The sequence below is a fragment of the Saccopteryx bilineata genome, chromosome 1 (genome assembly GCF_036850765.1).
Source record: "Saccopteryx bilineata isolate mSacBil1 chromosome 1, mSacBil1_pri_phased_curated, whole genome shotgun sequence".
NCBI classification, from domain to species: Eukaryota; Metazoa; Chordata; class Mammalia; order Chiroptera; family Emballonuridae; genus Saccopteryx; species Saccopteryx bilineata.
In genome coordinates, this window is record NC_089490.1 from 43,982,840 (window position 1) to 44,006,407 (window position 23,568).

General features: G+C 36.3%; 1 protein-coding gene across 10 annotated transcripts in view; it reads left to right on the plus strand.

The window, feature by feature from the left end:
* FAM135A (family with sequence similarity 135 member A) overlaps positions 1-19,993 on the plus strand; it is a 110,282-nt gene extending 90,289 nt beyond the window's left edge. For all 10 annotated transcript variants that reach the window (XM_066253221.1, XM_066253213.1, XM_066253247.1 and 7 more), the window contains 7 exons: positions 288-448; positions 4,359-4,450; positions 4,947-5,044; positions 7,319-7,470; positions 9,973-10,083; positions 15,000-15,113; positions 18,580-19,993. In XM_066253221.1, the coding sequence (XP_066109318.1) occupies positions 288-448; positions 4,359-4,450; positions 4,947-5,044; positions 7,319-7,470; positions 9,973-10,083; positions 15,000-15,113; positions 18,580-18,785 (934 nt within the window). In that variant the 3' untranslated portion in view covers positions 18,786-19,993. The remainder of the gene's footprint in view (positions 1-287; positions 449-4,358; positions 4,451-4,946; positions 5,045-7,318; positions 7,471-9,972; positions 10,084-14,999; positions 15,114-18,579) is intronic.
* The last annotated feature ends 3,575 nt before the right edge of the window (positions 19,994-23,568 follow it).

Here is a 23,568-nt window from a genome sequence, read left to right on the forward strand (position 1 = left end):
ATACAATATATAACTGTAGAAAGTTTAACTCTATTTCTTGTATTTTCTTAGTTAATTTTAAGTTTAAAAGACTTTAAGTGATTTCAGATTTAAAATAGTAGTTGCATTTTATCAATATATACTAAGAATAGTAAAGAAATTACTCTCAGATTTCTAAATCATTTAGGTGATCCCATATATTTTCATTATTTCAAAATCAAATAATTGCTGGGTTTCTTCTTTGAAATTCCATAAATTTATCAGATTGTCTTTTTGGTTCTAAAAGCTGAATATAATATTTGCTTCAGCTTCCTTCAGGCAAAAGAAGAATTGAAGCAACTTAAACTCCCTGGGTTCATGTACAGTGATGCCCCCGTGCTGGCATCCTCGGTCCCCTACTTTAGCATGGAAGAAGAGGATGCTTCTGAAGATGGAGTACATCTCATTGTCTGTGTGCATGGTTTAGATGGTACGCAACGTCTACTGATGTAACATAGCAACTCAATTATGCTTTCTTTTCCTAACAGATCTCATTTCATTTAATCTTTGAACTGAAATAAAGATTTTTTAATAACTTAAATTAATTGACTCTTAAATACATTCTAAAATAGGAATATGCTTAATTGCACTAAGCATAATACTATATTTCCTTTTTGGCAAATTTTACATGAACCTGACATCCATATGCCAACATTTTATTTATTTTAGCTTTGGATTTTTCTGTTTTCTCTCTTATTGGTTTTTTTCTCTAGCTATTACCTCATGGCAATCATTTTGTCTCCTTTTGATAGTGTTTCTAGTTCCCTTTTAGCTTGATGCCTTAAACTTTATGGGTAATGTCAAGACTAGAAAGGTAAATAACTAAAAATTAAAGATTCAATAATTACTTAGGGATTAATTGAAATTCTAAATTCCTGGTTTTCATGCTATGGTTTTATGGTAGCTATTTTGATAATGCATCAGATTTTTCTTTTATTAGGAATTATATTAGAATATGCCAAATATCTCTAGACTAATATAATATATTACTATATTATAATGTTATTCAGTAACAGCAAATTGATAGAAGATTTTATGGATTATAAAAATATTAAACACAGGTCTGAGATAGTAAATTCTCCTAAAATTGGAGTTTTCTTAAAAAAAAACCAACTGATTCTCAAGAAATAAAATACAGGGAGTCCTCGGATTACAATAGTCGCAACATACAACTTTTCATGTTTATGATGCTTACTCCCATAAAAACTTTAAAAAATTGAGACATGAGCCTGACCAGGCGGTGGCGCAGTGGATGGAGTGTCGGACTGGGATGTGGAAGGACCCAGGTTTGAGACCCCAAGGTCGCCAGCTTGAACGCAGGTTCATCTGGCTTGAGCAAAAAGCTCACCAGCTTGGACGCAAGGTCGCTGGCTCGAGCAAGGGGTTACTCGGTCTGCTGAAGGCCCACGGTCAAGGCACATATGAGAAAGCAATCAATGAACAACTAAGGTGTCGCATTGAAAAACTAATGATTGATGCCTCTCATCTCTCTCCGTTTCTGTCTGTCCCTATCTATCCCTTTCTCTGACTCTCTCTCTCTGTCCCTGTAAAAAAAAAAAAAATTGAGACATGAGTGTTTCAGCTTGCCCTGTTAGCATCCTACTTACATACTACATTGACGAACTAGTTTGGTTGTGCGCACTGGAAGAATACGCAGTATGGTGTACAGCACAGTATATTTATGTCCTTTTCCTTCTGTGGCTTAGTTGTTTTTCTGTGTTATAGATTATGATTTTACAACTCTGTTGAGATAGGTAAATGATTTAGGCTAGGGTGTATTTTGACTTACACCAAAATTCGGGTTACATCACTGTTATAGGAACGGAACTGTTTTGTAACTCGTGGATCCCCTGTACTTCCAATACTAAGCTCTTCCACCCCAATAAGAAAATTTTCAAAGAATGCTCCCCCAAGGAAGACTTTTTAGTCCAGTAGAATCTCTGGCAAATTCTTCTTTGAAATTTTCAAGAAAACATTATGTTATATAAATTGTTCCAGAATAATAAAAAAAATTGGTGGAATATAACCTATTTTATTTCTTAAAGTTAATCTAACATTGTTACCAAATCTTAAAAAGATAGCACACCCAAATCCAAAAAAAAACCCCAGATCAACCTGACATAAATATACTTAATAAAACTGTACTAATAATTTAGAAAAATAATTTTTAAAATGTCTAAAAAAATCCTTTGGCAAATAGCATTCAATTCCCAGAATGCAAATACAAATATAAGTAAATATAAAGAAATTTGTTAATAAAATACAGTGTGTCCGTAAAGTCATGGTGCACTTTTGAGCGGTCACAGGAAATCAACGAAAGACAATAGAAATGTGAAATCTGCACCAAATACAAGGAAAACCCTCCCAGTTTCTGTAGGATGATGTGGCAGCATGTGCGCATACGCAGATGATGACATAACACGGTGTATACAGCGGAGCAGCCCACAGCCATGCCAGTTGAGATGTGGATGGTACAGAGGAAAGTTCAGTGAGTTCTATGGCTCACTAAATTCGAATCCGAGACCAAAGTGCAACGTGAATATTGGCGCGGGTTTTTTTTGTTTTTTTTTAAATAGCTAAGTTTGAACTTGAACCTAGGCCCGGTTGACCCTAAAGCTGTTATTCTTTTTTATTTTTTATTTATTCATTTTAGAGGGGTGAGGGAGATACAGAGAGAGAAAGAGAGGAGAGACAGAGAGAGAGAAGAAGGGGAGGAGCTGGAAGCATCAACTCCCATATGTGCCTTGACCAGGCAAGCCCAGGGTTTCGAACCAGCGACCTCAGCATTTCCAGGTCGACGCTTTATCCACTGCGCCACCACAGGTCAGGCTATTGGCGCGTTTTTAACGAAGTGCCACCACATAAGGAATAACATTACTTGGTGGGATAAGCAGTTGAAGGAAACCAGCAGTTTGGTGGAGAAACCCCATTCTGGTAGGCCATCAGTCAGTGACGAGTCTGTAGAGGCTATATGGGATAGCTACCTAAGGAGCCCTAAAATATCTGTGCGTGAGCCCACATCGAACTGCACTGAATAGGTATGAAACTGGGAGAGTTTTCCTTTTATTTGGTGCAGATTTCACATTTCTATCGTCTTTTGTTGCTTTCCTGTGACCGGTCAAAAGTGCACCATGACTTTACGGACACACTGTATATCAGCAAATCAAGTAAGAAACTATTGATAAAATTTGGTATTTCGCCCTAGCCAGATAGATAGCTCAATTGCTCCAGTGGTTCTCAAACTTTTTTTTTTTTCCAGAGACAAAGGGAAGGGAGTCAGAGAGAGGGATAGATAGGGACAGACAGGAACTGAGAGAGATGAGAAGCATCAATCATCAGTTTTTAATTGTGACACCTTAGTTCATTGATTGCTTTCTCATATGTGCCTTGACCATTGGCCTTCGGCAGACCGAGTAACCCCTTGCTCAAGCCAGCGACCTTGGGTCCAAGCTGGTGAGCTTTTTTGTCAAGCATCCTGTGCTCCTGGAGTACTGTATGTGGCGGTGCCGCAAAACGCGGCGTTGCTCACGTACAGTACTACTGGTGCTGCAGGACTCACGCTTCACAGCTCTGCAAGTGCGTCATATCACTTGTTACGGCTAGCAGTGACAAATATAGAACCAGACATTGACCATCTCATTAGCCAAAAGCAGGCCCATAGTTCCCATTGAAATACTGGTCAGTGTTTGTTGATTTAAATTTACTTGTTCTTTATTTTAAATATTGTATTTGTTCCTGTTTTGTTTTTTTACTTTAAGATGTGCAGTGTGCATAGGGATTTGTTCATAGTTTTTTTTTTATAGTCCAGCCCTCCAACCGTCTGAGGGACAGTGAACTGGCCCCCTGTGTAAAAAGTTTGGGGACTCCTGGTCCAAGGGAAGAGAGGTCAATGCCCTTGACTAAGTAGTCAGGTATTACATATTTTAAGAATTCTTGTACCATACCAGTATGCTACTTGCGATACATCATTAGAAAATCACTGGTCTATCAGTAGCACCAAAGGAAAATCAGCAGGTTATATTTAAATCTAAAATGTATTCAAGGCTTGTCAGTGGTGGTAAGGAATACTTACTTCAGTGAGTCATTCACAGCTACTATAGCCTGCAGTCACCCCAAGTGACTGCTGACACTTACATACACTGTTAGGTGGGAAAGTAAAAGCATCAGTGTGACCAACACCTAAGAAACAAAACTGTTGGAAGACTATGTCTGGCTAATGGATATCAGCTTTGAAGGAAAAGTTGAGAACTCTGCTTCACGGTGCACTATTTACAACTGGCATAGGCGTACCTTTTACTTGATCTCATCCTTTAGATATAATTTTTTACTTTATTTTCTAGGTAACAGTGCAGATTTGCGATTAGTAAAAACTTATATTGAACTTGGTCTGCCTGGGGGAAGAATTGATTTTCTTATGTCTGAGAGAAATCAGGTATGATGTCACAAGCATTTTCTGTGAAAGCAAACAATTTTGTACTGGTTTCTACCTAAATATTTGCTTACTACCAAAATGCCTATAGTAGTAGAAATAATTTTTCTGATTTCTTTAAAATTTAACTTGAATGTGTATCTCCAGTAAGTAAAAATGATTTACAGTTCTATTTGTGAGCTCTTCACATACTCAGAATTTCTTTCTAGTTTCACATTTCTAGGCAAGTATTTTATAAATCATAAAATATTAAATATTGGTAGAGGGCTAGACAAACAACTAAATGAAGTGTTATTAAGAGCATTGAATCTTTTTTCTCTAGAAATTAACTCTTTTGCTCATTTTAATACAATAAATATTACAGTCACCAAATTCTCTAAAAAAGATTGGTTTTAACCATATTTTTAGTACCTAAATTAAAAATGTTTATATTCAGTTTTTCATGTGATTATCCATATTCAGTATATAATGTGTCCATTTTGCTTTTGCTTTTGTTTAGAATGATACTTTTGCTGATTTTGATAGCATGACTGATCGCCTTCTGGATGAGATTATACAATATATTCAGATATATAATCTAACAGTCTCAAAAATAAGGTAACTTCTATAATATTACACAACTACTTTTGTATCTGCATAAATTATAGAAAACTTAGAATTTGTCATAGTTTTGTTGTTCAGTTCTAAATATGGGAGACCACAACTCAAAGAGAAAAGGAAAAATTAAAAGATTTTAGGGAACGACCACCATTATATATCTGAATTCTACTTATGTAAATTGTCCAAAACTGGCAAATCTGTAGACAGAAGTAGATTAGTGATTACTTAGAGCCGGGGCAGGTGGGAGATAGGGAGGTGATAGCTCAAAGGTAAGATACAGGGTTTCTTATTTGAAGAGGTGAAAATGTTACAGAATTTCTTGTAGTAGTGGTTGCACAACTCTGTGAATACACAAAAGTCATTGACTTATACACTTTATATGGATAAATTATATGGTATCTGAATTATAGCTCACAAAAACTTACCAAAAAGAAAGGTTTTAAGGAAATGGATATATATAAACAACTAAAACAAAAATATTTTCAAATTTTTTGCCTATACTTTGTGAGTTAATTTTCCACAAGCAAGAGATGATGATCAAACCAGTATGTTCCATTGTTTAATCAGATATTGCAGATATACATGGGAGAAAGAAAAGTATTTGTTCTAGTCCGGTAGGAATTAAATAAACAGTCAAAAACAATCTTCCTGCCTCAAAAGAATAAACTGATTACATTCATATCCTGACTATATAGGTTAGAGGAAGAGACTGGCTCTGTATACTATAGGCTTCTGTAGAGTTTGTTTCCAGTCTGAAGTAGAATAGAGACTAAGAAAAGAGATAAAAGGATTTCTATTTGAAGTCATTTTTAAAAAACAGATTTCTGTTGCCTGGCCTGTGGTAATACAGTGGATAAAGTGTTGACCTGGAATGCTGAGGTCCTTGGTTCAAAACCCTGGGCTTGCTTGGTCAAGGCACATACAACAAACAAGGAACAACTAAAGCGAAGCAACTATGAATTGATACTTCTCACTCCTTTACCCCCCCCATCTCTCAGTAAAATGAATAAATATAATCTTCTAAAAATAATACAAAATAAAAACATTTCTGTCAAATATGGAGAGAGATGCAAGTTGGAAGGAAGATAAATTGTTCTAATTCTCTTCATTTATAGATTTTAAAACAGATTTTGTTTACTAAATTTTCTACAGTGATCATGTATTTTTTATTCATTTATTATTTTATGATGAGAAAATAATACATTATTTTGATTTTGTTATTTATCCATAAAACGATTACTTCTTTCAGAGTAGATTATCATTTATAATCAACTATTATGCAAAAGCCTGATCTGGTTGATTGAGGACTGTTATTTACCATCATAATTCCTACCCAACAGCTTTAGAAATGTCACTTGGGAGGGAAGTTTGTCCTGAGCTTCTCACTAGTTAGATGTATAAATCAATGTTTAGACAGCTTTCAAGATTTCTTTTGTTATTAATTGTCCCCTGGTATTCATATATCATCTCTTGTGAAATAATGCCAAGTAGAAAGGCTCTTTTGATTTAAACTATTCTTTGATAAAAGTGAAGTGCTTTGTAAATATTAGTCATTCTTTTTGGTATGATCTTAGACTTGCAGTAGGAATGTGCACAGGTTTTACCTATGCCTTAAAATACTTAAAGAACTTTGCCACTTTTGGCCTGACCTGTGGTGGCGCAGTGGATAAAGCATCGACCTGGAAATACTGAGGTCGCTGGTTCAAAACCCTGGGCTTGCCTAGTCAAGGCATATATGGGAGTTGATGCTTCCAGTTCCTCCCCCCTTCTATCTCTCTGTCTCTCCCTCTCCTCTCTAAAAAAAAAAAAAAAAAAAAAGAACTTTGCCACTTTTGAGTGTGGACCAGAGAATAAGGTTATCAGGTATATGATTTTAAATAAGGCATCCTTTATAGGTACAAATTTATCATTTTGTTTTAAATCATTATTTATGTAAATAATCACATGTATGCCTAAGAAGGCAAATTTCTCATCTAGTCAATGTATTGCTACTTTTAAAATGCATTTATTTCTAAACAATTACAATCTATTTTCTATATAATATCTTGTTTCCATATAGTAAGCATTTAAATTACATAATAGGAATTTTCTAGTACATTCATATATTTTCTTCAAAATGTTATATCATTTCGAAGTAATAAGCCATAATTTAAAAACATATTAAAAAGTTTTAATTCTTAGTGTTTCACATCTGTGTATAGTGGTGACACCTTAATATTTGTTTTAAAAACTAATAGTATGGGACAAATGTCATTTTTTTTTCTCTTAAAGCTTTATTGGACATTCGTTGGGCAATTTAATAATCCGTTCAGTGCTTACAAGGCCAAGGTTTAAATATTACCTCAACAAACTTCATACCTTTCTGTCTCTTTCTGGACCTCACCTTGGTACACTCTACAATAGCAGTGCTCTTGTTAATACAGGTAAAAAGTTTTATTGTTCATATAAAAAATATGACATGGGAAGAAAATTTAAGTCAAATTAATATTTTCTTGTATTTATTTTAGAACTAACTTGTCACATACTTAGCATTTCATGAAGTGGAAGATGTGGCTGTTTTCTCTTTTGTCGTGTACATGAAATAAGCTGATAAGTCATTTTGGAAAATGAATATTGAGATATTTGTAAATTGTCCCAAGAGCATTTTTTTCTTTTTCATTAAACTAAATACTTTCAGTAAATTTTTATTTTATAAAAAGACTATTCTGTTGTCTCATTAGTTGAGCAGATAACGAATGTACAGTGTGTCCGTAATGTCATGGTGCACTTTTAACCCATCACAGGAAAGCAGGAAAAGACGATAGAAATGTGAAATCTGCACCAAATAAAAGGAAAACTTTCCCAGTTTCATACCTATTCAGTGCAGTTCGATGTGGGCTCACGCACAGATTTTTTAGGGCTCCTTAGGTAGCTATCCCATATAGCCTCTACAGACTCGTCACTGACTGATGGCCTACCAGAACGGGGTTTCTCCACCAAACTGCCAGTTTCCTTCAACTGCTTATCCCACCAAGTAATGTTATTTCTATGTGGTGGAGCTTTGTTACAAATGCGCTGATATTCACGTTACACTTTGGTCACGGATTCGAATTTAGCAAGCCACAGAACACACTGAACTTTCCTTTGTACCGTCCACATCTCAACTGGCATGGCCGTGGGCTGCTCTGCTGTATACACGGTGTTACGTCATCATCTGTGCATGCGCACATGCTGCCACATCATCCTGCAGAAACTGGGAGGGTTTTCCTTGTATCAATATTTGGTGCAGATTTCACATTTCTATCATCTTTTGTTGCTTTCCTGTGACCAGTCAAAAGTGCACCATGAGTTTACGGACACACTGTATAATATAAACTTTCAAAATATTTTATATGGAATGGTAACTCTGATTTTGGTTTGATAACAATAAAGGGATGTTATGAAGAAATAAATTGTAAAAATTTTAAAATAAATTATAATGAAAATTGAGCCCATTAAGTAGGATAAATATACTTACTAAGATCTCATTCTTGATTTGCCTTTTATATTTGGCTTTGATTTCTGCTAGATTTTTTTTTCCAAAATGGAGTTTTATAGTTTAGGCAATTGATTACCATTGAGAAGATAATTAGATTGTATTCTGGTGTTTTGTTTTGTTTTTGTTGAGCCTTAAAATTCTTATTTTCGTTTTCTTTTTCATTTCTTTCATTAACAAAGAAACCAAACCATTTTCCGTTGTATCCCATCTCCAGTGGAGGTATTCAAAATATAGATAGTTCTAGATTTTTTCAGTCTGAAAAAGAAGATATGATAATAATTGAAATTCATATGTAATGAATAGAATCCAGTATGAGTAAGATGCAGTACTTTGAATTTCTTCATTAAACTTTCTGCCAGATAGGCTTACTACAATGATCAGATTTAATCAGAGGTGTTTTTCTTCTTATCTTCTCTTTTCTTCTGTAATATTAGAAGCACCAAAAGTGGAAATGAATATTCCTCTGTCTTGCAAAACAATTCCAGAGTGATTAGGGTTTCACATGAGGAAGATGCATTTAAATATGGTGACTGATAATATAAAGAAATATACATAAATATGAAAGTTAAATTATATTCAGCTGTTATTAGAAAACATTAATTTCTCATTCTAAGAGTTGGCCCTTATAAAATTAGTCTACCAGGCCTGACCAGGTGGTGGTGCAGTGGATAGAGCGTCGGACTGGGATGCGGAAGGACCCAGGTTCGAGACCCCGAGGTCGCCAGCTTGAGCGCGGGCTCATCTGGCTTGAGCAAAGAGCTCACCAGCTTAGACCCAAGGTCGCTGGCTCCAGCAGGAGGTTACTTGGTCTGCTGAAGGCCCGCGGTCAAGGCTCATGTGAGAAAGCAATCAATGAACAACTAAGAAGTCGCAACGCTCAACGAGAAACTGATGATTGATGCTTCTTATCTCTCTCCGTTCCTGTCTGTCTGTCCCTGTCTATCTCTGCCTCTGTAAAAAAATAAAAAAAAAATAAATAAATAAAATTAGTCTACCATAACTTAACTGTATCTGTGGTTTAAAGACTTAGTGGTTAGATGTTTGGATCTACTACTCCTGTGTTTGAAGTTCTATGTCCCTCTGCTTCTTTATAATTTGAACAAATATATCTAAAGGTACAATTTTCCCAGGTTTGTACCTTCAAAGACCGTATATTTTATTACTGATTGAGAAAGAAATAACAAGCCCTCTTTCAACCACCATTAATGTATAGTTAACCTTTCTGTGTAAGTTTATATTTATATTTATTATCACAAAAATGAAAATATCTTGTAAATATATTTATTAGCCAACAAAATGCTAATTTGGAGGATGTCCTTCTTGAAATGAAATATATGTTAAATTAATAACCTTGGCATATGTTACCATATATTTCCAGTTATATCACATATCACTTGTAATTCTCTAGGTCTATGGTTTATGCAGAAATGGAAGAAATCGGGTTCCCTTTTGCAATTGACATGTCGAGATCATTCAGACCCACGCCAGACTTTCTTATACAAGCTTAGTAATAAAGCAGGTGAGTATAAAGTAAATTTTAAAAACATTCAAGCGTTTCTGGAAAATGTCAGTAACTGAACTATTAATGTTATTCCTTCTTCAAAATCTCACCACTGGACAAGTCTTGTTATTCATCTTACTAGCTGATTATTAAATACTAGAAAGCCCGGCTGTCTTACGAAATGACTGCTGTTCTAGATATTATAAATTGTAATTAAAATGATTTGTGCAAAGGTGTGTGCTAATTCAAACTGAATTACCCAAGGCAGGCAGCAAAGACGCCGCTTTGCTTACTGCCCCATGGGGTTTCCCCCTTCTACTTGCTTAATTGCTTAAAGTAGAGTGCAGTGAAGGAAACCACTGGCAGTACATTTCTTAAGAGCCACTGCTAGCTCAATAAATAAATGTGATTTAAATAATAAAATGTTAATTCACATGTCAAAGATCTCTTTGTACACAACATTTCTTGTGTAGATCTTTCCATCATTTTTAAGCTCGCCTTGCAGAGGGCCATCAATTATTTTTAATTTTACGTCCGTTCTTTCACGAACTCTTGAACAGGTAACATAAAGTTGACCATGTCCAAATGCAGGCTCAGGTAAAAAAATGCCAACACGCTTAAGCGTTTGGCCCTGAGGCTTATTGATGGTCATAGCAAAGGCAAGTTTTACAGGAATTTGTCTACGTCTCAATTGAAACAGCAACCCTGTTTGAGATGGAGCCAAATCAATTCTTGGAATGACATGTATTTCACCTTTAGAGGAGCCAAAGACTTAGCTATTATGACATTATTTTTCAATTGGAGAACCTCTAGTCTTGTACCATTGCAAAGACCCCTTCTGGTGTTAAGATTTCTTTACAGCATAATAATTGCTCCAATCTTTAACCTCAATTTGTGAGGTGGCATGCCAGAAGACGGGACTATTTGAATGCCGTGGCAACTTTACCCCATTGGCTAGTACAGTTACGCAAGCAACCAATAAGCTATCGGCGACAAACAGACACTTAAGCCGCATATAATAAAGATATTCCACATCTTGCATATATTTTCTAAGCCTTCATAGTCTGAAGTCCTCAACTGTTTCTTTGCCATTTTCATTTTATAGATGACCTTACCTCTGACTTTACCACATCTCCCTGACTCATCCTCACACTAATGTCTTTCCAGTATATTCTTTCCACTGAGTTCTTTGAAATCTTTATTTGAGGGGAACAGCTGCCCTCATCTTTATCTCCTTCAAAGAATATTATCTTCTCTTCCTTCTGAAACCTGGATATTACCCTACCTTACCCTCATTTTCCCACTCCTCTCTGTTGCGGAGAGGTTGGCAAACTTTTTCTCAAAAGATTCAGATAGTAAATATTTTGGTTTTATGGGCCATCTGATCTATTTGCAACTATTCAACAATACCATTGTAGTACAAAAATAGCCATAGATAATACATAAATTAATGAAAACACCCTCCTTGAAATACTTTCCTCCCTCTAATTCTATAGTATCAGCCTCTCCTGGTTTTCTTTCATCTTGGCTCTGCTTCCTACACAGGCTTCCTTTCCCCTTAAACATTGGTGTTTTCCTTGGTCTCCAGCCTCTATCATCTGCTGTTCTCACTCTGTACATTCCTCTTTGATAGCATCATTTCATATCTGTCTTCACCGTTGGTAACTCTTAGCTGTGTATCTCTGCTCAGTCCTCTATGCTGTGATAATAGACCTACATATCCAGCTGCCTACTGAATATATTCACTTAGCTATCTCATGGGTACCTCAGATTTTTCAGACACCTCCTCTTTCTACTCACATTTAATTCTTTGGATTCCACAACTACCCAGCCAGAAACTTAGAAGTTGTTCCAGACTCTTGTTTCTTACTCCACTCCCACAGGTTCAGGTTATCAAGCCCTAATCATTCAGCTTTCTTAGCAGCTAATGGAGGCTTCTCTTCTTTTCTTTGCCGCTGCTCTGGTCCAGCCTTCATCACTTTATTAGATTTTGCTGTGGTTTCCGAACTGGTTACGCTGCCTCCTAGATGCCCCCTTCTCTCCAGTATTACTTCCCCATGAGATGAAATGATCTTCTAAAAATTAAATCAAACCATATTGCTCCTGTTTGAAATTTTCACAATATCTTGTAGCTTTTAGGATGAAGTTTATTTCAGTATTTTTAAACCATTGGCCAGCCAGAAATTTTGTGCCAATCCATGAAAAAGTTAACTACCCTGATGTATGAAGATTATAGACCCAATGTTCTTAGTCAAATTTACTTATGCTCTGGGCGATTTCTGCCTTAGCAGTCCCCAAAATGACTCCCCTATTCAAAACCACTGGTTTAGATTCCATGATTAAAGGGCATCAAATCCTTTATAATCCGGTCCCTGATTCTTTTGTTTCATATCCTACTCTTCCACATACACATTCTTTGCTTTAGCCATACCACACATATTTTATGCTTCCTCGTATTCACCTGTGCATTTTTTTTTTTTTTTTTTTCTGAAGCTGGAAACGGGAAGAGACAGTCAGACAGACTCCCGCATGCGCCCGACCGGGATCCACCCGGCACGCCCACCAGGGGCGATGCTCTGCCCACCAGGGGGCGATGCTCTGCCCCTCCAGGGCGTCGCTATGCTGCGACCAGAGCCACTCTAGCGCCTGGGGCAGAGGCCAAGGAGCCATCCCCAGCGCCCGGGCCATCTTTGCTCCAATGGAGCCTTTGCTGCGGGAGGGGAAGAGAGAGACAGAGAAGAAGGAGGGGTGTGGGGGTGGAGAAGCAAATGGGTGCTTCTCCTATGTGCCCTGGCCGGGAATCAAACCCGGGTCCCCCGCACACCAGGCCGACGCTCTACTGCTGAGCCAACCGGCCAGGGCCCACCTGTGCATTTTCTACCACCATTCCTCCTGATGGTGGTAGAACCCATCTTTTTAGAACTAATTATGTTCATTTTCTAAAATTAAACTGAAACACCAACTACTATTAAAAGATTTCCTTGATGTTCCATCTGATTTAATGCTCCTCTGCCCTAAGAGTACCTAGTACAGTATGTATATGCTTTTATATACCAAATCTTACGTCTCCAGGACTTACCTCATTAATGAATTCCAATTCTCATTTGCCTGCTAGACATCTCTACTTATCAAACTAAATATATTTAATACTGAACATACTGTCTTCTTTTGCTACCTGTTTTTTTTTTTTTCATCCTTTTTTATTTTCTTCTTATTTTTATTTTTTTGTTTGTTTGGTTTTTTTTTTTCTGAAGCTGGAAACAGGGAGAGACAGACAGACTCCCGCATGCGCCTGACCGGGATCCACCCAGCACGCCCACCATGGGGCGATGCTCTGCCCATCCTGGGCATCACCATGTTGCGACCAGAGCCACTCTAGCGCCTGAGGCAGAGGCCACAGAGCCATCCCCAGCGCCCGGGCCATCTTTGCTCCAATGGAGCCTTGGCTGTGGGAGGGGAAGAGAGAGACAGAGAGGAAGGCGCAGTGGAGGAGTGGAGAAGCAAATGGGCGCTTCTCCTGTGTGCCCTGGCCGGGAATCAAACCCAGGTCCTCTGCACGCTAGGCCAACACTCTACCGCTGAGCCAACCGGCCAGGGCCTCATCCTTTTTAAAATGGTACTCTAACTTCTAAATTACTTGGTTTGAAACATTTCAGTGTCATCTTTGATTGATCTCACTTCTTTGTCCCACATCCCAAGATTGCTAATATTATCTCTGAATTCATATTAACATTATATATGGGTATTTTTCATCATACTCATTAAAGTTTACCTCATGTGAGTCACTTTTATGTATCTTATTTTTTTCTTAAATATCTGTTTTGATAACCCTTTCCCACCCCACCCCCCATATGCACATTCAGTATTTACTATAGTTCTTCCTATTAGGTTTTCAGTATACATCCATTTAATCAATGAGTAATCTTTTTAGTATTTTTAGCATCTAAAAGCAGGTCAAATATCATTGGTAAGCTGAAAATCAAACCCATATGGTTAGTGATTTATATAGTTCCAAGTCTGAAGTAACTTGACCTTATAAATTTGAGCCCTGGCCTTTTAAATCTATATCTTTTCTCTGTATTCCCATCACCAATGTCCTCCAGCCTGCTCTTAAAACATTTGATATGAACATTGGACAGATTCAGTAATTGAATATAGCCTAATTCATTTAAATCTTAGTTTAGTCTTTTCAGGATTCTGCCTTGAATGTTGTTATTAATATGATAAAGAGATATAGGAATGGTTATTTTATATATTGTCTGTTATTAGAATTAATGAAAGAAAAGGTTTTTTTATAAGTCGAGTTCTATGATTTTGTTTCTAAGGGTACAGGGCAACAGCAATAAGTTACTTATAGTGAACAGAAATAGATACTTGATTAATAAAACTAAGTTTTTCCTTCAAAATCAAATATAGTGTACAAGAAAAATACAGAGCATAAGAAACTTACTGACACTAACTAGAACCATGTTTGTAGCTGTGGAGTTTATACCACTGCTACTGACAGGTAAGGAAATATATGAAAGGCAAAACTGAATATAAATGTTCCCCAGAGTGCGGCAAACCAGCGTGGCTAGTAATTGTCCAGGTCCTGAGTAAGAAGGGTGTGGAATGAAGAAATAAACTCAGAAAGAAAAAGGATGGAATCAGGAGGTCTTTACAAGCTGATAACAAGCCAGAGCAAAAGCAAAGCCCCTGGTCTGCTTTATAATATAGTGTAGAGCCATATGCAAATAAGGAAGTCTCTGATACAAAGTCACTTATCTGAGGCATATATAGAAATTTGGAGAAAGAATTCATCAAGTATTTTAAAAGTTATAAACAGTGCAGTGAAGTGCTATAGAGGATGTAAAATTTTTGGTTACTCAATATGATACTAATAAGTTTTAAATCTTGTCAATTATTGCATTATAATTCAGTACTTTTTTTCACAGGGCTTCATTATTTCAAAAATGTTGTGCTAGTGGGATCTCTACAGGATCGCTATGTTCCTTATCATTCTGCCCGCATTGAAATGTGTAAAACAGCTTTAAAGGACAAACAATCAGGTAACAAAGTAAATTAGAAGTATTTCAAAAATACTTCTACACATGAGCTTTCTCTCAAATTTTTTTGTAAGTCACTTTTTCTCTCATCCTTCTCTTCGTTTTTCACACACTGATATTAACAGCTATCCTTCCTCCATTTTTCTTCCTTTCTTTCCTCCTGCTACATCACATTTGCTAATGAAACAGTAGTTGTTCATATGAAATAGTTATTTAATCTAATTACCAATACTTCTCCATTGTACTGCCTCAGAAGCGATTTTTCCTTTGATTTCCTCCAAATTATTGGGATTGGTGATTATGGTAAATGGCCATGCTACATGTTTGTCTGCATCTCACTTTTAGTCAAGATGGCAACAGGAGTTCCGCCACTTGGCTCATAGTGACTGAGGAAAAATTTACTTACTTATTCTTTTGCTATTTGTGAATAACAAAAGAAATTTAAATCATAGTTATTTGGAGCCAAAATCACATTGTTGTTCTGATGATAAGTTGCCATTCTTCTCAAAATACAGGAGTGGGCAAAAGTAGGTATACAGTTGTGAGTACACAAAGAACAGAATTTATTCTGGTATTTATTTATTTGTTTACTATTGTATTATTTACTATTATTAACCTACTTTTACCCACCCCTGTATTATGGAAATATGTGAGAAAATGTTGACTGCCATGGCAACTTGCTGTAGACTAGAGTTTTAAATTTTTCTTATCAAAATGCATCTGCATAGCTACCTTTTCATAATTGTTTAACAAGTCATAAGTGACTTACTGTTGAACACCATATGCTCTGTAATAGTCATTGCTTTGAATTAAAAATATCAAATTGACAAGAATAATACAGATCAATAGAACAGAACAGAAAACCCAGAAATAAACCCACACCTTTTATAATGGTCAATTAATATTTGATAAAGGAGCCAAAAGCATACAATGTAGTAAAGACAATCTCTTCAATAAATGATGTTGGAAAAATTAGGCAGGTACATGCAAAAAAATGAAACTAGACTACAAACTTACACCATTCACAAAAATTAAGTCAGAATGGATAAAAGACTTAAATGTAAGTGGCAAAACCATAAAATTCCTAGAAGGAAAACATAGGCAGTAAACTTCAGACATCTTTCGTAGCAATTTTTTTTGCTGATATAGCCACTCAGGCAAGTGAAATGAAGGCAAGGTAATGTAAAGCAGCGTACCTTAATTCTGCAGGTTTACATAGAGACACCAAGGCAGGATACAGATGAATTTTTAGGAGGAGACTTATTTAAAAGCCAGCCGCATATGACTTACACAGGGAATAGCTGACCCAAATCATGTGTCCCAAATATAGCTCTGAGGCTAGTTATATACACTTGATTCCAAAGAGGTTGGGGTGGGGGGGGAAGGAAGGGGAAACATGACACAATAATCATTAACAAGCTTATAACATTTGTTTATAGCAGTGGAAGTCAACCTGGTCCCTACCACCCACTAGTGGATGTTCCAGCTTTCATGGTGGGCGGTAGCAGAGCAACCAAAGTATAAATAAAAAGATAGATTTAACTATAATAAGTTGTTCTATAAAGATTTATTCTGCCAAACTTAGCAAAAATTCGACATAAAGTACTTGGTAAGTAATTATTATTATATGCTTTAACTTGCTGTAACTCTGCTTTATAAATTTTATAAAGTAAAGTTACTTCCCTGCTTTATAAATCACCATTACTGTGGAACTGGTGGGTGGTTAGAAAATTTTACTACTAACAGAGATACAAAAGTGGGCGGTAGGTATAAAAGGGTTGACTACCCCTCGTCTATAGGATCTATAAAAAACATTTCTACATATTAAAACTTAAAAGGTAACACATAGTGATGTCGTTTTACATATCAAAGACATTCACAAATCTTTAGTGTCTACCTCCCATTCCTTTGTCTGGAGGTATATGTTACTCTCAGGATTCCAGGAAGGGAGGGAGAGTTAAAATCAATGTAGGATATGTAAATATTGTCTCCTATTGAAAGGGAAAGGAAGTTCTTCAGATAACCTTTATTCTTTCAAAGCCTGACTTTTCCTCTTTAAAATGGCGTAGCCAGTACAGTACTAAGTTTTACAGTTCTTTGGCACCTTACCACAGTAAAGTAAAATAAACTAAAAAGCTTTACAAAGCAAAAAACAGCACAAAAAAAGTAAAAGAAAAAAAAAGTAAAAGTATACTCACTCTATGAGAGAACATATTCGCCAGTACATCTGATAAGGGATTAATAACCCAAACTTGTAAAGTACTTATAAAACTCAACACCAAAAAGACAAACAATTCAGTTAAAAAATGGGCAAAGGACCTGGATAGATACTTTTCCAAAGAAGGCATACAGAGGCCAGTAGGCATCACTGATCATCTGAAAAGTGCAAATTAAAACCACAATGAAATACCACCTCAAACCTGTCAGAATGGCACTCATTAACAAATCAACAAACAACAAGTGCTGGCCAGGGTGTGGAGAAAAAGGAACCCTCCTGCACTGCTGGTGGGAATGCAGACTTATGCAGCTGCTGTGAAAAACTATGGTGTTTCCTCAGAAAATAAAAAATGGACCTGCATTATGATCCAGCTATTCTACTTCTAGGAATATATCCTAAGAATCCCAAAACACTAATTTAGAAGGTGATATACACCTCCATGTTTATGGCAGCATTGTTTCTAGCCAAGATCTGGAAACAGATCAAGTGTTCATCCGTGGATAAAAAAGCTGTGGTACATACACACAATGGGATACTACACAGCCATAAAAAGAAGGAAATCTTACCTTTTGCAACAGCATGGATAGACCTGGAGATTATTATGCTGAGTGAAATAAGCCAGGCAGAGAAAGACAAGTATCATATGATCTCACTTATATGTGGAATCTAATGAACAAAGTGAACTGAGGAACAAAATAGAAACAGAGGCAAGGTGACAGGGAACAGATGGACAGTTGTCAAAGGGGAGGGGGAAGAGAGGAGGGGAGGGGGAAGAGAGGAGAGGATCAAAGAAGATGAAAGGATTGGCCAAAATCATATATACATAACACAGATATGCAGACAGCAGGGTGGCAAGAGCCAGAAGGAAAGCGGGGAGTGGAAGTCCCGGGAGAGGGTGCACAGGGGGAATGGAGGTGGACAGAGACTGCATGGGCAAGGCAGAGCACAGCACAATGCAGTGTGTAGAGCGTGTTATATTGAGTGGGACGTGTGAAACCATGTCAACACAAAAATTTTAAAAATTGACAAGAATAACAAATTTGTTACTTTTGCTTCACTAGATAAATAATAAAATTATATTTTCTCTAAAACAGTCTCAAAAATTATAAAGAAAAATAAAACCTTTTAAAATAATTTTTCTACTTTAAATGAAAATAATATAACTAAATTTTATAAATTATATAAAAGTTGGCCTACAGTTTTTTTAAGTAAATCATGTGAACTAATTTTACTTTTACTCTTTTTCCATAGGACAAATCTATTCAGAAATGATTCACAATTTGCTTCGCCCCGTTCTGCAAAGCAAGGACTGTAATTTGGTTCGATATAATGTCATCAATGCATTGCCAAATACAGCAGATTCACTTATCGGCAGAGCTGCACATATAGCTGTTCTTGATTCGGAAATATTTTTAGAGAAATTCTTTCTGGTTGCTGCCCTCAAATATTTCCAATAGGATAAAACATTGTTAAGAGACTTGACAATTACCTCATTCAACAATGATTCAAGTAATGTATTATATTAAACTATAAATGCTGACAAGTTCTAAGAAATATTTATACCTTTTGATATGGAAGATAGATAATTTATATCATCCATGTTTAGAGCTTTTTAAACATCAACTTTACTTTCTAGGTAATGTGGCTGTGCAATATTTTTTTAATTTTATCTTTTTACTTTTCTATTACTTTTTCATATATTTTGCTACATAAGTATTTCAGTGAAACTTTAAGCCCATGTGTATGTCTGATTGTTTATTATTGGCTCTCCACAATCCTTATATCAGACACATCATACTAGAGGCCATTATTGCCAGGATAGCATGGGATTTTAAATTTTCTAGTATTGGGGTATATTTAGTTAATTATAAATTTTACTTTTAACATTTTACTGTTTTAACTGGAAATAAAATTATGGCTGCTAAAATATATTTTTTGAAATCAACTCTTTAGACCTGCCAAACCAGGTAGTTCCTATATGACAATGTTATAAAAAGTTTTCTATAAAAAGTCATTATTACTATTGCTATTAAACATAATGTCATGCCTATTAAAATATATTTTCTACTGGTGATTTCAGCATTATTTCTCACATTGACTTTTATTACTGGAACTTTTCATGTACATGTTAGCAGCATCCAGAGATTTTTGAATGTTTGAATGCCTTCCACTTTGATTTCATTGGAATTTTGTTAAATTTGGTATTTCTGCTTGAATTTTCTCACTACATTTCTTTAACATTTTTTCATAGATTTCCTTGTATGTGCATAATAATTTTGAAATTTATGAAACACTTATGAATTTAGATAATTTTTAAATATTGTTAAAATTTATTGAAATAAAGAGTAATGTAAATAAAATTGTTCAAAATGGAACAAAATTAACTTTACATGTTTGGTGAAAAGATGCTAATGTTTTTGATATATAGAGATGTTAAGGCTTTTGACTTTATTAACGGTGCTGAATAGTATTAAATTCTCTATTTTCCTTTACTGTTTTACTTGTGGATATAATAATACACTAAGGGTGGGTAGAAGGTCTGTTTGCGTTCAGAAGTTGTGACTGGACACAAGGTTTTTGTAAGTATGTATTGTATAATTGATGCATGTTTATTTTTAGCACTGTGTTATTGCCTCTGCTGTTAATAAATGAACAAGTGACTAGAGGAACAGCTAAAACACTTGCTTATTTTCAGAATACTAGAGATATCGTTTTATTTATGATTGGATAGGCTGTATTAATTATAGACCAGCATGATTGTATAACTTATAGTCTTTGTAAAGTATTTTTATAATTTACATCTTTGCATATATTAAGTAAATAATTTCATTGATTGCTTTCCATAAATCTTTACTTTTTAAAAAGTACTTGAAAATTTAATGAATGACTAAGCAATAATATATCAAGTGCATTGTAACTGGAAAATGTAAATATATACATTATCCACCACATATTTTTGCCACACACATTTTTCATCTTCCCTTACCTTGACCCTGAATTTGAAATATCATGCTTATTCTGTGCTTGAATAATCTTCTAGATTTATCAAAAGATTCATTCTTATTCAAAAATCATATAATTAAGGGTAAATAGCTCTTGGTTGGTTATTTGTTGTTTTTAATACAACTTTAAAAGGATATCCATTGTTACAGTTTCAAGTCTAACAGACTTCTGGTTTACTGAGTAAACTATCATGTGCTATGTATATTTACCTCCAAATTCAGATTGCAGGTGTGGGGTGGGAAATGATTATCTGAAGTAGTATATTTGACTCTTAGTAAATGAAGCATATTAAAGTATATACCAATAAGGATCTTTGATTAAAAACAACAAAAATATCTACTATAAACTGAAGGAAAAAATGATTCAATGGAAGAATATTAGGCAGCTCTCAGAATTGATGGAAAAGCTGGAGAAACAGCTTTACATAGCAGGAGAAACCAAAGGAAGCTAGATGACCAAAATCATAGCCAAGTTCCAGCCTCAAAAGGTGTGGGAAGTTTGTGTATGTTTCTGCTGGCATTGATGCCTCTGAAAACTGGATTCCAAACACTGCTTATTTGCATCACTCATTCCAGATTCAAAGTCTGGTGGGAATGTCCACTGACCAGGCTTAGTCTTGTGCTATCACTTAGGCTGTCAGATATCGAAGACAGCAAGTATATCTGACCTCAGTTTCCACAGTAGAAAATGGGACCATTTCTCCTACCAAGATTTACCAAACAGATGAAATGGATTTGATGACTCAGCAGCAAATATAAAAACCTATCCAACCATAGTCTTTCTGTTTTTCCAATATCTACATATACCGTTCTTCCCATATTTATACATTTATTGTAAAATGCTTTATCCTAACTATACTATTAACCCTCTGCCATCTTGAAGTCCAGGATCTCAGTGATGTCCAATTCTCATCTGGTTCTGTAATCTTGTCTCACTAGTTTGCAGCCCATAGACAAAATTGTGACCTAACCACCACTCCCACCAGTATATACAATAATAGTATAAGATAGGAAGGGAAAGAGAAAATATTAAGCATATAAACATACATGAGTCAATGAGGAAGAAAACAGCTGGAGCAGTGCTTTGTGAGCCTCCCTGGTGAGAATTACTTGGGTAATTTGTTCAAATACACAAACTTCAGGTCCCTGTTACAGACCAACAATCTCAGGATAGGATATGAGTAGCAACGTGTTTTATATCCTAAAGTTCTCTGGGGTTTTTTTTTTAATAGTCCTCAGTTTGCCATAGTGAGGCTGGATGATTATGACTTGTCACCACTGCCACTTTGTTTCCTTTGTTTTCAACAAGCACCTCAGCTGATCAGACTGCTGTACCTAGTGGGTGACCCAGCGATGTGAGGCTTGGGTCATTTTGCCTGTATGTTTGTAACAGTCTTTGCTAAATTTTACAATTCAACATGGTACAATATTGGTAGGAGGTATTCCAGGAGATTTGATTGCCAAGTTCTGGTCGGGCCCCTCTCCCTGCTTCCTTTTCCCCCGTGCTCACCAGGGCCAATTACTTCAGCTAGCACCATAACCACTTTTTCTAACTCCTTACCTAGAGGAGTGAGCTGACCAGGTGGCAATTCCAACTTCCACTTCAGAGAAATCATCCCCTTGTGCCTCACTTGGGGTGTAAAAATTGGAACACCAACAGACCCTGGTATCATGGAGATGGATATAGCAAGATCAGTGAAGGGTTTGAGATTTTATCCTACTTCCTGGCTTGCTTTCCACAGTTTTATGGAGGCTGATAGGAGACTCCTACATAGGAGCCAAAAGGTTTTACTACAGCAAAACAGTAGCCAAGTGTCAGCATATTTGAAACAATTGCTGGAGCCCCAACACCCAGAGTGATGCAGAGGGCCTGATGAGACCTGTACACATGGTGGGCTGCATTCCAGGAGAACAATCCAGGGTTGAGGGCCAGGCAGTTTTTGAGCAAGCAGCTAAGAAGCTGGTATCTTGCACCAGGGAAGCAGCAGTTAAACGGTAATGCCGTGGTTGCTTTGACCTGCTTAGATGTCTGTATGACTAGCTACAGAAATGCTCAGTATCAGGAGACAGATTAGCCTTGCAGTTGGCATACTCAGCAGTAATATACAGGGACAAGGGCAGATTGTTTCTTCCCACAATGGAACCCAAAATATCAAGATATGGGCAGTGTGTCAGTTGTAACAAAATGTCAATTCCTCTGCTACTCTTTGGACTCTGTTATTCTGTCAACAGAAGAGATATCACTGAATACTGTTAACTTATCTGGAGCATATACCAAATCCTTTATGACAACAACCCAAAATGTATCTTCTCACCTGGTTTCAAAAGTAAACTTTCAACAGAGTCCATTATTCTATAAGACTGATTGCTTCTGTTCCAATGGGATATGTGATGATTGTTTAATCCCGTAGGCATCAGTACCCTTCTTTACATCTTTCACAGGAAAGTGAGTTCTTTGGTAAGAAGCAGTGTTGTATGGAATACTACATTATATAAGGTGCATGGTGTATAAGGTATTCAGTAACTACAGATGGAGTATATAAAAGAAGCATAAGTCAGGAAAGCAATGCAAACCCAGAAAAATTGTCTATTTCTATAGAACAAGTTGGTACTTCATTGTAGTAGGACCCCATTGTAATCAAACCTGCCACCCAGGCTACAAATAATAATGCTAACCAGTTAGTGTTAGCAGAGAAAAATGCTATGTTAAAAATATATGCCTGTCTCCATGCCACTGTGGGCTACATTGTTAGTGAGCAACTGAGCAAACAACTGGTGGGAGAAAGGGGACTGATATCTACCCTGAGGGTCACTGTGGTAGCAGCCTCTAACACTAGCCTTCAATGATCTGCACCCACCTGTATACCTGTATTCATCCCTTGTGTAATGAATGCCCTCCCTTTGAGAGTGAGCTGGAACTGATTTTATTCTGATAAAATAGAGCAAAAGTGATGGATGTTACTCCTGAGATTAGATTTTGAAAAGACTCTTTCATCTTGATCAATCCCCCCTTCTCTTTCGGTTGTTCATTCTGTGGAAAAGAGCTGCAATGTTGTGAGATGACCTTTGGAGAAGCCCACATAACAAGGAACTGAGGGAGGCCTGAAGTCTAATCCTGCCATAATCATGTGAGTGAGCTTGGAAGCACATCCTCCCCTAGTTGTGTCTCCATATGAAACTAACAGCTTGACCATAACCTCATTTAAGACCTAGAGTCAGAGGCACTCTGGCTCCTGGA